Source organism: Wasmannia auropunctata, unplaced genomic scaffold, assembly GCF_000956235.1.
Source record: "Wasmannia auropunctata unplaced genomic scaffold, wasmannia.A_1.0 LD335737.1, whole genome shotgun sequence".
NCBI classification, from domain to species: domain Eukaryota; kingdom Metazoa; phylum Arthropoda; class Insecta; order Hymenoptera; family Formicidae; genus Wasmannia; species Wasmannia auropunctata.
In genome coordinates, this window is record NW_012027153.1 from 828,505 (window position 1) to 843,737 (window position 15,233).

A 15,233-nucleotide genomic window follows, 5' to 3' on the forward strand; every position below is an offset into this window, starting at 1 on the left:
TTGTGAAAAAAAAAAATACCACGAAAAGGCAGGAAGTGTGAGGAAGCGTTGGCGGTGTAACATGGGATAGTAAGGAAAGGTATAACAGCGAGAAGGGAAGAGCGAGAATGGAAGAGAAAAGCCGACTATTAGATACTAGCTGCCGCAAAACTTAAGGGAACTTATGAAAGTGGGATCGGGTTCGAGTGCTATAGTGAAACATGCCGGCGCAGCACCTCGAGTTCCTCCCTTTCTGCTGCCCCGTCCCCCTCTTCCGCCCAGGCTCCCTCCGAGTCTCTCCGTGTCTTTTGTTCCTTTTTCGCGGCGCGGGGAAAAGGAGAGAACAAACGGCCAAGTAGGATATACGAAACATATTAGACTCTACGGCACGTTCGCGAATTGGCCGGCAAGTTTCTTGCTTTTTTTTCCATTTCTTCTTCAGCCCGGACGACATTAACCCGTATCCTTCGTTCTTCTCTTCAAGGAGACAAGGAGGGCGTAGAGCGAATTGTCGCGAGAGCGAGGCGGGCGTGGTCGGGGTGTGTCGAGTCTCCCCGCGAAATTGAGCCATCGAAAAAGTTTAGAAATCGTGCTTTGAATTCTCGATGTGCTCTCCCTATCTTTCTCTTTTCCTTCGAGGTCGAGTTTTTTTTTTCCGCGGCTGTCCATATGGTATCGTATTAATTTACGGGACGCAGCGACGAAGGGAGAATAATTCGCGCGATCGTTACCGTCTGCGGATTATTTTCTTCCCCAGGTCGTTCTGTTTTTTTTCTCCACGGCCTATTTTTCCATTTTCCCTCTTGCCGCGGGGACGCGCGTTCGGGGAACGAAGCGGATAATGAGGCACGAAGTTGGCGGGGGCGCGACCCGGAATATCTTGAACCGTTGACGACGACGGTTCGCGATACCGGGAATTGGAACTATCCGCCATCGTAGGTCCCGGCAAAAGGCACGCGAGTGACAATCCTATTAGCGAGTAGGCAGCCGGCAAAATAGCTTTCGAGATAATAAAACGTGCTTGGCTTTCGCGGCCGACGCGCTTCCTAGACATAACCGCTACCGCCGCTGTCTGAAAATAGAAATGAAATCGCTTTATATTATCCTTAAACACCTCCTTTTAATATTAAAATCTACTGGTGCGTGTAGATTTTGCAGACTAAATTGCGACGATTTAACGATGTTAATTTTCGATCTTGAAATATAATATACTCATATCAATTTAAAACATATTAATAAATATTAGGATAAATTGCGATTCCATGATGCAGAGGACTGCATTTAATAATAACGGTCTGGAACTTGCAATCATTTTTAAATAACATTCATTCGGATATATTTTTATGTTTGACAAAAGATACAGAATCTGTAATTTTTTACATTTAATTACGAATCGCGTGCATGACATTCAGGAAAAAAGAGATACAAAATCGGTTAATAAATTAAATTCCATTGAAAAATGTTTATTATACAGCAATGAAGGCGCTTTTGACAATTATTATTGCGTGGATAAAATTACGTGGATTTCGGTGTCCCTATGGGAATCGTTGAACACGAAAAGAATTCGCGATACATCAGTCGAGCGGGTATTCTCCTTCTTTTTCTCTCTCTCTCTCCCTCTTTCGGGAGGCCGCAATAAAATCTAAAAATATATACCTTTCGAAATAAAATAAAATGGTAAACGTAGCGTGAAACGGCTTGTCCGTTATATAGCGTCGCTGTGCAACGGCAGCAGTACCTGGCAGTAGTGCCGCAGCGCGATGGAGCGGCCACGTCTTTCTCTCTCACTTTCTCTCTCTCCCTCTCTCATCGTCCTTCGCGAAATACATTTTCCGTATTACGCTCGAGCGTTCTCCTCCGTCGTTTCTCGTGCTACACGGTCGAACGTGCGCTTCCGTTCCGCTCCGCGTGTTCTCCGCATTGTCCTTTTGCGTTTTGCGCCGCCGAATCCTCTGCTCTTCCGCCGCTATTGAATTTTCATACGTTCGCACGATTTATAACGCCGGTCAGCACCGATTCTTCGTCACTCATTCGACGCGACTAGATCTTCGCGCTACGATGATAAAACATGCAGTCGGAAAGTCGGATGATAGATGAATTATTTTACGTGCGTTTGCAGTTGTACGCTCGATTGAGAATCCGTCCATGTGCATCATGAGAGATACGTTTTCTTGTATACTTAAAATGATTCGAAATGAAAAAGACGAGGACTAAGAATATATAAAATATGAGGTCAGTTTAAAGAATGCTTCAAAAAATATACTTTTTAATCAATTTTTCTACGTTCACAACTTATCATTTTAGAACGTTTAATAAAAAGAGTGATATTTATAATTTATTTTGCAAAATGTTCAATTTTATTTAGATTACTTTGCCATCTTATCTTACATCATTCTACGATTGCCTTTTCCTTCAATACATATTCAGTTTGCGATATTACGGTTCTTTATTTATTCTCGTTATTTGTTTCCCGTTTTTGAACAAGAGAGATGAAATCTCATTTGATAACATCCCATCTTATATTTGCGCGCGTAGGTCATCATCTCATGGTCACATCTTTCCTTTTTTTCTTCTTGTGCCGTTTCATGAATGACCGCATTCTCTCGCGTAGATTCGAAAAAATTCTTCGTTTTCTCTCATTCGCGCCTGTTTCCCGTACATATTCTGCTCTTTCTCCCATTTTCTTTCCCTCATGTTACTCTCTTTCCCACCCGTTTTTCAATCTCTTCCTGTTCCCTTTTTCATTCTACTTGACGCCACTCTTGTCCTCGTACACCGCGCTTGGTGACTTCTTCTCCATTTTTTTCCCTTGCCATCCCAGCCCGACGCGGCAAAATCTTCGTTCTCTTTTATTCCCGTCGTCTTCATTTTTCCTTGCCGTTCGAACGCTTACGCCGCTCTTTGTCCATTCCGCGTCGTTCGCGCCGTCGCTTCCTTTATTGTATTTGTTCCCCGGTGTCCTCCCCTGGTCCTCCCTGTGTATAGCGTCCGCGGCTCCCGATACTTCTCCAGGTTTTCCACGCACGTAAACGCGCGTTCTCTTATTTTTCTCGGCTCCCTTTTTCCCGCGTTCGTCCCGACCGACGCGCGCTCGCGCTCGCGCGATCCCGCCACCCGCTACGTGACATTTTCCGTTTTCCTTTTCGGTATGTACGCTCGGTATCCGATACGTGATCCGTTCTACCTTGTCTTGATATTGTCCTTTTCTGCCGCGCAAAGTGCATTCTTTGGGCGTCTCCCGTTTTCACACCGTTTTTCCTTTCCTATCGCGTTTACCTCCGGCCGCGCTCCGCCTCCCGTTTCTCCTCAAATTCCTGGCACTTCGTTACTTCGCCGATGGGAGATCCTCGAAAATACGATACGCTCGATTCCCTCCCATTACCCGCGTTAATTCGGGTACGCAGCGAGAGAGCGGAGAACCGCAAGATCGTCGGGGCCCGGCAAACGGCTACGGCCGTTGCTCGTTGGAGCGCGAACCCCCCCCAGTCAAACAATATTCAACTAAATTTCTGTAAATTCGCCGTTCTGGCCGAGATGGCTGGGATCGTTACTATGGGAATTCGAGGTGTTACGTGATAGTCTTAACTGCGCCTGAAATCAAAGGATGGCTTCTATACATATGCAAGTCTCCTTGCGGGGCTATATAACTCGCGCGCTGCTTTGCCTTTTAATGTTTATATCTACTTCCTGCTTTATCGCTGCGGCATATAAATATGTATAGGCGGATCCTTATTCAATTTATAATCTGTTTACGCGATTAAATAACGATATTGTCCGGGTTTTATTTCGAATTTATAGATTTAACAGTTGGATATTTGATCATAGAAATGTTTAAGTGTTTTAACAGTACGTATTAACTTATAAATTTCCTTCAATTTTGCGGGGAGGACAAAAAGGAAGGAGAAAAATAGCGCTCTGGAACTTCACTCGTACGTTTGCCGGGGATAAAATAAGAACAAGTGCGCGGTAATCGACACGGATGAGGGCTGGGGTCGTGAATTATTGCGCTTGGATCGATTCGAGGATTTTCGAGTGAGAGGGACGCGAGCTGAGAAAAAAGAAGGGAATAAAATGGTGAAGATGGCGGAAGCTGGAAGGTGAGGAGGAATCCGGCTCGGCCGCTAACGGACCGGGAAACAAGACTTGCAGGCCCTAACTTTCGTTACAGCACGCCGCTGGGAATTTATTATTCCGCGTACGGAAGGGGCGGCTCTTGCGTAACCCACGTCCACTTTAATGCAATTACCGCCTCGTGCCGTTCCGGGGATTCTGAAGGGGTCGGAAAGACAGCGGGGGCGGAAGAGCGGAGATCCAACGAAGGATTCTTTGTGCGCCTTCGTTTCTTTGTTCTCGGGGAGGGATTTTTCCACGATGCCACCAACGTCGCGCGAGCACATTTTGACCTCACCTTATCGTAGCCAGGTCGTGCGAGGAATCCGTGCTCTTCGCCGACATGGTAATTAAATTTAAATAAGGGAGAGAGGGAGAGAGAGAAAAAGCCGACTTGATGAAGAGTAGAAAAACGCAAGGTCTCGGAATAGCCGATGTGGATAAGCTGGAAAGGAAGAGATTGAAGCGGCGATGTGGATGGACGGGAAAGAGATTTGAAAAATGCCAGTGGCGACCGTCACTTTGCATTCTTTTCCTTTTCTCGTTTCACGAGAATCAAGAAAACACAGAAAGGAGGGCAAAATTTCTCGAGACTTCCGCCGTGCATTTTTCACATTTTCTTCGGCCTTCACCAATTGGTTACTTTTTCGCGGTCGTTTTGATAATCGTTGACGATCCCGCGTACATCGCTTGGAGTGCATCGTAATTTTAAGTAATGAGCGCGTCCCGACGAGAAGACTCCGCGAGACGAGGGGAAACGGAGTTACGAATGGTTCATCCGTAAAGACATCATCTCAAGGGAATTAGGACGCTGATGCGGAGTGACGGAAGAAAGAGATTATCCCCAGTCAACTTGCCGGAATCCTGTTCCATTTAACGTAATTACTACTTGGCCACGAGGTAAAGAATAGCGGGACGGAGACGCGACTTATTTTTTGCGTTTACCGCGGAATCTCTTCATCTAGAATTTCGTTCGTGTTCCCTGCCGATGTATACGTCGGACCCGTAATACGGTGCCGCCGCGAGATTCGCGGAGTTAAGTAAATACCGAAGAAAGCCGAATTGGGAGGGAGTCGAACTGCTTTAAGACGGTGAAGCGTGATGGTGCCGGAGCATGGCAGGACTGCCAGATGGGAGGCAGCCGGGGGCTTTCGAGCTTTCGTGTAAAGCGGAATTCTAATTGCGAGGGATCAGATGGATCGAGTTTTAGTTTCAACGAGCACGTCTGCTTTAACGCGATTAGCCTCGCGCGAAAAAGTGGAAGGGAAAAAAAGGAAGGGCGAAAAAGCGAATTTCGTCGCTCTTGCTCTTCTTTGATCCCTACGTTTGTTTCGCCACCTTGTTTTCGCGTCCCTTTGTCGACTTCCGTCGAACGAGGGGATGTCGCATGCTTGACCGTCACGCTCGTGCGGCCATGCGGAAGTCCAAACACGATTTATAATGCGTGATTCTATGGGTACGACCGTTGTTAGTTTTTTTTCCTTCTGTATAAATAATTATGAAAACGAATACACGAAAAGAGTTATATGTCTTGGAACTCTCGTTAGTTTCGAATTTTATTGATCGTCTTTATATGACACACGTGTAAGAGATTTAAATTACTTTATGCATGATTTAATATTACACGCATAAATGGAGGCCTATGATTTTGTGGTTATCTTAATTTTTTGTATTATTACTGTTGGAATTTGTATGTACATGAACGACTTTGACTAAAAATCTGTAAAAATTTTAAGACTTTAAGATTTTCGTGGTTCGACTGATTGGAGAGAACTGACTCGCTAGAAGAATAGATCTGTATTTTTAGTGTCAAACAATTACTCAGTTTCACCATATTCGAAACGAACTCTTTACCAGTGTAAACTCAGTCTGAACCAACAGTAAGATTTACGTGATTACAAGGTGCGCAGATAATTGACGACTTAACCACTTCTTCGCCGAGTAACTTTGCCCTAAGTAAAGGACCAGGCTCCGCCTCCTACTCGTCGCTCCTTCATCCGTAAATTTGTTTCACCACGTTGGCCAAGCCTTACTCCCCGCCTCCTGCCTCTCTGGTCAAACTTGAGATCAGAAAGAAGGAAATGTTGCGAGGGGGTTCGGTCGCTCCGCCGACCAAGCAGAGAATTCAAATAAGAATCCGATGGAAAACGTGGGCGTTTTAAGGGAATAAGACGAGCTCGTGGAAACGAGTCCACCGTGGAGAAGGATCCGCAGATAGGAGCGGCGAAGAGAAATTGGTAGGGTGGTGCTGGATGATGAGAGCAAAAAGTCGTCGGAGTCTACCGACGACGACGCCGTTGCCGTCGCCGTCGCCGCCCGCCACTGTCGCCGCTGCTGCTGGCTTGCCGGCGACTGCATTGCGCCGTCACGTCCCACGAGACTTTGGAAGGTCCGTTCCAAGATGGTTCATTAGTTGTCGCAATGCAGGACCTCTCCTTGCTTTCGCTTTCTCCCTCTCTCGATATCTATCTTTTTTCTACTCTCGGTCTCTTTCTCTCTCTCTCTCTCTCTCTCTCTCTCTCGATCCTCGACGCTCGGTTTTTCCTTCCAGTTGGATCCTCCGGCGGGCCGCGCCGCCTTCTCTTCCGTCCCCTGGAACACCACGTTCCGACGGCCGTCGAGACCTCGAAACTCCGGGAATAGCAACGAAGAAGGATATTTTGCTCAGTCAAGCGTATCCAAGGATTTCCACGAAATCCCTGTTTCGGATGCATCGAGTTCCTTTCTCCGGGGCAGGGGTTCCTCCGTCTCTCCGCTCTCGGCGTCCTCTTCTTCGCCTTTTGTTCACCTCGTTGCGTCCTCCGACCTTTCTCCTTCCTCCGTCATTCGCCAGGCGGTATATATACCTATATGTCCTTGTTCGACTGTGTAAGCTACGTAGCGCTATACGCACCTTCTAGTGCGGCTCCGAGAGATTACGAATTGCCGCAGCGTCGCAGTCATTCCTCTCGTGAGCCCGATATCGAAACAATTCCGTGTGCCAAGTCGCGCGGAAGTACACTCAAAGACTCTATGATCGGGACGAGATTCGATTCGCCGTCCCTTCTCACCTACGACGAGCATTCCCGGCGGCATTGCGGCAAACAATATCTCGGCGACGTTTCGCGAACCTGGAAGCCTCTTCGGACCATTCGTTCGTGTCGATACGATCCGATTCCTTCGGGCTGTGCTTCGAGTTGAGGATTCTTTAAGGGAGTTTCGCTTTTCCAGACGCTGTTTGTTTCTTCGACATCTCGTGTGTCGCGTCTGAAAGTTCCGGGCTGATAACTATCGTTGAGCGAAGAAAAATGTCATTCATTTACAGCCGATTAAATGAACGGTGAATTTTGATAATTTTTTTTCATATAGAATTTTCAATACAACATTTCTTACAGTAAATCCCGCGCGTCTAACCAAAAATTTATACAACATTGAATTAAGATAATGGTTTATATTATCGCATTATGTTAGATGTAAATAGTCAACTCGATTTTTGACATCAACGCGATAAAATATGGATAGTGTGAGACAAATGTCGAGAAATACAATTATGACCATAAGTATAAAGCATCCCCACTAGTTGACGTAAACATTCTATATCTAACGACAAATATATTAAAAACGAATCTATTAAAAAATAATATTTTTCTAACAATTTTAATATTTTGTTAGTCCTCCTTTGACCTATTACCACTTTTTCCAAGCAAATGCAATAATTTAAGGGTGCTTATAGCCAAGAATTGTATTCAACGTTAAACATGCGGGAAAAGCCGCAATCGATATACCTATAACTATTAGTGCGAGCAAACATTTCGACATGTACAAATTTGTGTATTTTCTTCTCGTCGAACGATGCTCGTTTCACGAATACCATGAATTTCTGCCATGAAACAAGAGATTCATTATCTGTCTAACAATCCAAGAAACATTATCTGTATTCTTCTTTAGATTTTTAATATATTTAAGATACATGTCTTGTGAAATAAAGAAAATATAAAAAATAACTGAATTATTGAAGATGAGATTATGTCTAGTTATTAAAATAATATTTAAATTTAATTTTATATAATTTGTCGCAATAAATAAAGCAACAAATCAAGTGTATTAGAATGACGTGTAATAGGTTTTTTTTTAAACAAAATATGTAGCATAAAGGTTTATTGAAACAATTGGCCGCAGGTTTCCCTTTACATGCAGGCCCGTTCTCATAAAAAGTCGTTTGCTCGACAGTCTTTCGCGCTTCGATGCACATCCGCTCGAATTTGCGACGAAAGGAGCATCAGCTATGGGAGTTATATTCGCATTTGATTAATCCTAAGTAAATGCGGCCAGAGCGATTGGTTTTCGCTCGAGGAGGGAGCCGAGTCGTATCGCGTATTCCGTGCTGCAGCCGCGATCTCCCTTCTCGTTTCGTCGCGATATAGGCGGCGGCGCCCGCACGCGCGGCTAATAATAATATTAAGTTCGAGTGTGCTCTTGGAAACGCGCGCGCGCGCAGCGAGAATCTGTGCAAACACGTAACTGGCTGCCGCGTTACGCCAGGTAAATCAAACAGATGATGGAAACGTGATAAGTTCCACTTCTCTTTCGCGCGATGCGACGCGACAGATTCCCGGCGCGGCTCGATCTCGGATTCAAACCAACCTTCGAGTTAATCAAAACCCAAACGCCGTCCCGAGACTCGGAAAGATTTCCCAACTTCGTCTCTCCATTATCGTCCAAGTGAGGGGGAGGGAAAAATCATACCCCGTCTCACTTCCATTCCTGCGATTTTAAACCCTTCTCCGCGTTTAAATATCGAATGAAGTCGTAATTTTTATCTCGCCGTTATTATCGATTACTGGCAAACGTAAGCTTTCGACTTTTTTTCTTATCTCGACGTACATGCGAAAATTGTATTATCACAGAAGGCAGCTGAAGTTATATAAGTGAAATAAAATGTTCGTTTCGATCGTTCCAGCAATCAATTATTTGCTAACTTCGTCTGTATTTTATATACTCTCGCTCACGTCCACACATTTGCTTTCCTCGCTTCACTCTTGCCTCGTTTTCTTCTTTGCTTGACGTGCTTCGTTGAACAGACACGTGCATTCTAGTCTCGTCCTGCATCGAAGTACCTCGCAAAGGGGACCTACTTAAAACTGACTCCCGTGAATCCCGTGCTCTTTTCGTGGCACTCTCCGCCCGTCGATCCTCCAATGTCTCGTCTCTTTTCCTTATTGCATAATGAATCTTGCATTTGCCTCTTTCGCTCCAGCTAGTCTCATTCCATTCGTGAGAATTTTCGGTTCTCTTTCTCTTTTTTTTTTCGTCCACATAAACGTTGCATCTTCATCTTACACCGAAGTGAAGTTATTCCCAGCTTTTTGCCGCTCTTCCTGCGCCCTCGTCTCCTTATTTCTTATCCCCGCCCTGCGTCTCCTTCCTCCACGAGTCGCAGTCGAGTTAAACCGAGCGCAACAACCGGTCCTGCAGACGAAAAAGAGATTTCGTCGTTGTCCTTCTCGTCCTTTCCCTTTCCTCCTCCACCGTATTCCGTCTTTCCCTCTCGTCTCTATAGCGCGATTGTGCGTGGTTCTGCGAAGGAACGACGTCGCCGCCGAGCCGGGCCAGAGCTCCTTTCTTAATCTTTCCTGGGACAATCGTCTCGGCGTGATAATTTAATCCGGGAGTTACGGAATTAAAAGTTTCCCGCTGAGCGACGCACGACCGAGGACACTGTCGTCCCGCTTCCTCCCAACACTCTTCTCCTTGTTCTCCAAACTAGTGTCCGACGTTCTCCGCCTTCTCGTTTTTTTCTTCTCTCTCTCCCTTTCCCTCTCTCTCTCTCTCCTCTTCTATCCCTTTTCATGGCCCACGCGTTCTCATTTCCCATTACTGTCTCGGCTATCCTTTTTCGCGAACGTAATACAGACGAAAAGTATCTCGCGACGCGCAACCAGACTTCAGACTTAATTAATAAATTTGTCTCGCTTTGCCTAAATATTAGAATTGCTAATTTCTGTAAACAGTACGCTCCGCTGCAGCACAGCTAACTTACCCCTCTCTCTTCCGATTTCTTTGAAGGCGTCTCTTCCTTTAACTTCTGCCTTCCCGTATTTGAGTCTTCTTTCGTGCTGCGTTTTTCGCTGAAGTGATCGTTGTCTTCTAAATGACACTATGAAGAAGTAGTATGATTAAAAGGAAAGTATATGAGAAATGACTAATTGTTAAAATTTTTTTTTTTTAATAGAATTTTTCTTTTTCTCTGCCGGAGAATAACATTGGCCGTAAATATTTTTCGGTAAATTTTTAAATGAATAACATGGATTGTATATTTATGAAATAATGCTCAATACCAAATTTTCTGTATAATTAATTTTTCAAAAGAAAAATTTATTAAAGAAAAATAAATTTTCTAAACTCTTCTAAAAAATTATCATTTAAAGTTAATGTATTAGGATACACTAATGCGTAGGCGCTAATATTTCCTAAATTTATATTATAGTTTTGATAAAAGTGGTACACGGTTAAAAGGAAAGATGAAAGTTAAGCGTGCTGCGAGTTTATTTATTATAATCTATGTCCAACATTGTGCGTTAAGTTTGCGATAATATACTGTGATTTGCACTGTCATTAGATCGTGCGTATGCAATTTGACGAAGCCATTAATCTGTATAACTCAGGAAATCGTCAGATAATGTTCTAATCAAGAATATTCCGCTATCTCAGAGCTCTCGTGGATTTCTCGTTCAAACGTCTTTGCGTCCCGCGTCCTTGTCCGCGTTTAAACGAAGGCCGGCGCGATTAATCAAGCGACTAGAATTTCTAGTACCGACGATCTCGGCGTAATTTCTTCCTCGGTGGTTGGTACGCGGCATAAACATTTTCCAACCTCTCGGCTCCTCGAAAAGAAGGGAGCACTAATTACGCACCGCCGACATCCGCCTCCGTCGTCGACTCCCCGGATTATTAATATTTACGACAATTCGCGGTGTTTCCCCCGGCCGGCACCTAACTGCGCGATATACCAGAAACTCGACGACTCTCATTTTTCCGACTATTTACTGCTGGCTGTTGGCTCGTTTTCGAGCCAGGTCGTGCGCGCAAGTGAGAGAGAGAGAGAGAGAGAGAGAGTGCAGTTATTAAAATAAAAAAGTATGATAAATAAGAATGCGGGCGGAGCGAGGGAGGGGATTATTAAAATAACAAATGCGTTGCACGAAAGCGGACGAGCTCGCCGCGTTTTTATCCGTTTGCTGGCATTTGTGCTGTTTTTGCGCTTTACCTGGAAATATTTTCCGCGACACGCGCGCGCGAGGGAAACTCTCTACCGGAAAAAAACAACGCACTATATTCTCAATTACGGGCGGACAATAAATGTTAATCTTTTTATCATACCGAGCGCGAGAAGGAAGTCCCTATTCCGCTCTTTCAGCTGAATTTATCTCGATCGACCGGAGAAGATAAGTCCCGGGGAGAGAGAAATTATACTTCTAATATCCGACGGTATTAAGTTTTCTCAGTGCAGATTGCCGTATAAGATCAGTTTCCGGGGGACGCGCTATGTTAATTAATGAACTGCATCGACTCTCTAATCAGATGTATCTTCTGATTAGCGCCGACACGACGCTCTTGCTGGCGTCGCCGTTCGTGTAAACACGAATCTAATTTGAACGCGTCACAGCCGGTAACTCGTACAACGCACTAATTATCGCCAAAGGAGAACTGGGATGACACATTTAGTTTGTAGACCTCGTACGAATTGCCACAATCATCGCGCGGTAGTAATTTCATCCTTCTCACAATAATTCGCGAAAGTGCTCACGCTTTTGACGTTCGTAAATTCAGACTCGAACGAAACGTTCCTCGATCGCGTCTCGTCATTTCACTCGTCGATTGTCTCGACTCTTTTTTTTATTTTTATTTTCGTTGTTATTCGAGCGGAGAATCGATTCGTCGTCGTTTTGGTGGATTTAAGCGCGCTCGACGTTTAACTTCACATCGCGGGACGCGTCCCAAAAATAATCCCGTTGTCGCGAGTACGAGAGAGAGAAATATGCCGACAAGTAAACGTTCATTTGGATTAATATCGTTACACGTAACTGTTTGTCCTGTCAGGCGTAAACTCACTTCACCGTGTTTACCAGCGCGAAATAAAATACGATTTGCCCGGCGGCAATTTATTTCTCTCACGGTCCGGGTACAAAATGGTGGCCTCTGCGTGGAGATTCGTCGGACTTTCCGGAATGTGTCTTCCGCTAAGGAAAATGACTTTTTACTTACGTGCTCCTGGCGAGCGGTAAGGTGGAAGAAAAGCCGGGACTTACGTTGATTGCCTTGTTCCGCCATCTCTCTCTCTTGTATTCTTATTATATTTATATAATTATACCCTCGGCATAACGTAATTGTTTTGCGTAATCGTGTTCGAGGCAAAATGAAAGTGTAATTTGTGAGCGTAATTAATGACTAGTTCACAACGTTGTTAACGCTACAATTTTGAAATTAATCACATTAAATATCTCCTACAGTTAATGTATCTCGTACGTACATTAACTTTATTTTATGATAACGTTTTAAATTAATTAATCTAGATAAATTTTTCTGATTATTTACTTTGCGTTGCTAATCATGTAAAATAATAGTGTTCCGAGTAGCATGATAATTAAGTAGAAAAACTCAATAATTAATGTATATCTATATATTTTTACTATTTTAAATATATATAATATAGATATACATATATCTTCAGAAAGAAATGATGAAGGGGAAAATTAAATTGCTTAACTTAATCATTTACATATTTCAAATCACGGAAAATCTCAGAAAATGTGTTATAAACTTGATAAAGAAATTACGAATCAATCAATTTGATTGCTCTGATAGTTCTATTGTTACGCGAATTCAGCTCACCGATACCTATAGAAATAGTTTATCGGACAAAATGAAGTTCCTGTGTCGTTACCTTGAAACAACGTAGAGTATCGTTTTGTTTTGTCGGGAGCAATCGGGGCGGCTACAACTCTATTTGGAACGCGTTCAAACGTTGATGGAGGATGCCAGTCGGAACTTACGCGAGCAAGCTTACAGCCAGAGATCACGCCGGCACGAGGAAAATCCGACGCGGAGATAATACGCACGTACTATCAATCCACATGCGTCGTCTAGAAATATATAATCTACCTAACCGCGGAGGTGTAGGGAATGGAGAATGGACGTCAGGAGGGATACGGGAGATGTGCCTGATCGTTGTTACATGCTTGTCGGAATATCGCGGCGAGCGGCGCGTGCACGTAACCGGTGCTGTCCGACCCGACCGATCGGCGCGTTGCACTCGCGTGCGAACCATAAAGGGAGCGCAGAATTTCACGTGACTCACCGAACCTATACCTATACCTATACCTGCCCGGCCCGACGCATGACTCACGCTCGCAATTTGCCAATTAACGAACTTGCCGTAATCAGATAGTGTCGCCTGACCCTGATCGTGCGCTTATGTTAACTGTGCCGTCGTCGTGAGGTCCGCCGAGCGCGATGTTGCTAAGTGCAGCTTTGCTTCAATTACCCCACTCTCTTTCACTCACAACCGTCCCTCCCTTCCTCGTTTCTTTCCCCTGTCGCCCTTTCTGGGAAGTAATATCAATAAGCTCCTATATACGTTGATTCGTGCGAGGCATATACGAGCAGCAAGCTAACCATTCGTCCTGTGGAAATTTGTTTTATTTTGATTATCGAATGCGAAATCGCGATTCAGTAGCGATTTCAGAAAATTTTTTTTTTTTAATAAATACTTTCTCGATTCTTTCAGCTTTGTGATTTTCTTTTGACATTCCTTTTTCGCTTCTTTAGTCTTCAATTAATAAATGCGCCATCTCGGCCGCGAACCTTGAATATATAAGCAACCGCGTAACCGCCGTTGCATTTTATTCCGATGGTACCTCTTCCTCTCTAATTAATAAACCCGTCGAGCTGACGCGTAGTTTCTTGCAACCTTGGGTCACTAGCCTCGGCACAAACGTATTTTTTATAATTAACAAACCGCGGAGTTTACTGCAACCTCAGTCGACGTTAGCGTTTTATCTTTTCCTTTCGTAATTGCTGGTATATTCTCATGTTTTTATATTTATACGCGTCTCCTGCGTTTCACGACAAATCGTCTCGGACTGAAATATGTTTTTAAAATAAAGAATGGAAGACGGGTCATAGAGTGAGAAGATAAACGAGCGAGTTTCCTTATTTATCGTTCTCGCACGCCTATCTTTCTGGCGTGGATAATCGACTCATGAATTTTAATCGCGTACAAGTCTCATGAACATCGCTAAGCTACTGGACACCGTTTCTAATTGGTCATTATACATGAGGTAGTAGAGTAGTAGTTATTTAGTAGAGTGACCAAATTAAATTGGCAAAGATGTCAAAATTCGTTATACGAGTGTTTCTTATACGTATAAGAATTGCTATACGAGAACAAAGATGTGACATTATGAAACGTGGAATCGCTCTATATTGTCATATACATCTTTCACTAAATCTCATTATATACTTTTATTCGAGAGAAATAATATATTGTATGAAGAGATACGTTTCAAGAAGATGAAGAGTTGTCACGTTATTGCATTAATGATCGAGAAAATCTGAATATACATGCCTACTCAACGTCGATGCTTTCATTCATTTCTAAAAACTCCGCATACGAGATGAAAACCTTTCGAGTTTTAACAGCAAAATAAATTCAGAAATGTAGAGCCTGAAATGTAGAGCGCTGAATTTACTACGCTTATTTGCCGTATTTTCTGCGACGTAATCTTATATATATATGTCACCAGAAATATCACCGTATTGTTTGCGCAATATCTTTTCCAACTTGATATCCGCTCATATTTTATCCGAACATTTTCTTACGTAATGCGTCGCTCACCAATAACGAAATCTTTTTCATTCGCAACGTCTAGACGATCTAATCCACATGAAAATCTTTGATCCTACTGGCAAACATTTGGTTGTGCTTGACAGTCGGCGTAATGTACCGACGAATTCGCTATCTCTAAATCTCTCGCTTGCCCATGAATCAACAATGTCGACAGCAACGATCAACGAGCCGACAAGTGTAACGTTTAGGCGGATTATCGTTTATCATAGTCTCTGTGTTTGTACCGTTCGTGTTATTAGCGTCTCATAACTTAGTT

The 15,233-nt window shown here is 43.8% G+C and overlaps 2 protein-coding genes across 8 annotated transcripts in view; one reads left to right on the plus strand and one right to left on the minus strand.

Moving 5' to 3' along the window:
- LOC105456194 (mediator of RNA polymerase II transcription subunit 12-like) overlaps nt 1-15,233 on the plus strand; it is a 348,613-nt gene that overhangs the window by 227,539 nt on the left and 105,841 nt on the right. The window lies entirely within an intron of this gene.
- LOC105456192 lies at nt 482-12,388 on the minus strand. Of its 5 annotated transcripts, none has more exons than XM_011700052.1 (4): nt 11,542-12,388; nt 10,667-10,952; nt 10,109-10,225; nt 482-1,051 (listed from the first exon to the last, which is right to left on the minus strand). In XM_011700052.1, the coding sequence occupies exons 2-4, from the start codon at nt 10,682-10,684 to the stop codon at nt 707-709; spliced, it is 480 nt and encodes a 159-aa protein (XP_011698354.1). In that variant the 5' UTR covers nt 10,685-10,952; nt 11,542-12,388; the 3' UTR covers nt 482-706. The 5 variants fall into 5 exon arrangements, 4 of the variants coding, with proteins under 4 accessions (XP_011698354.1, XP_011698353.1, XP_011698352.1 ...); XM_011700051.1 differs by having other exon boundaries at nt 10,667-10,942; nt 11,449-12,388; XM_011700050.1 differs by having other exon boundaries at nt 10,667-10,949; nt 11,449-12,388.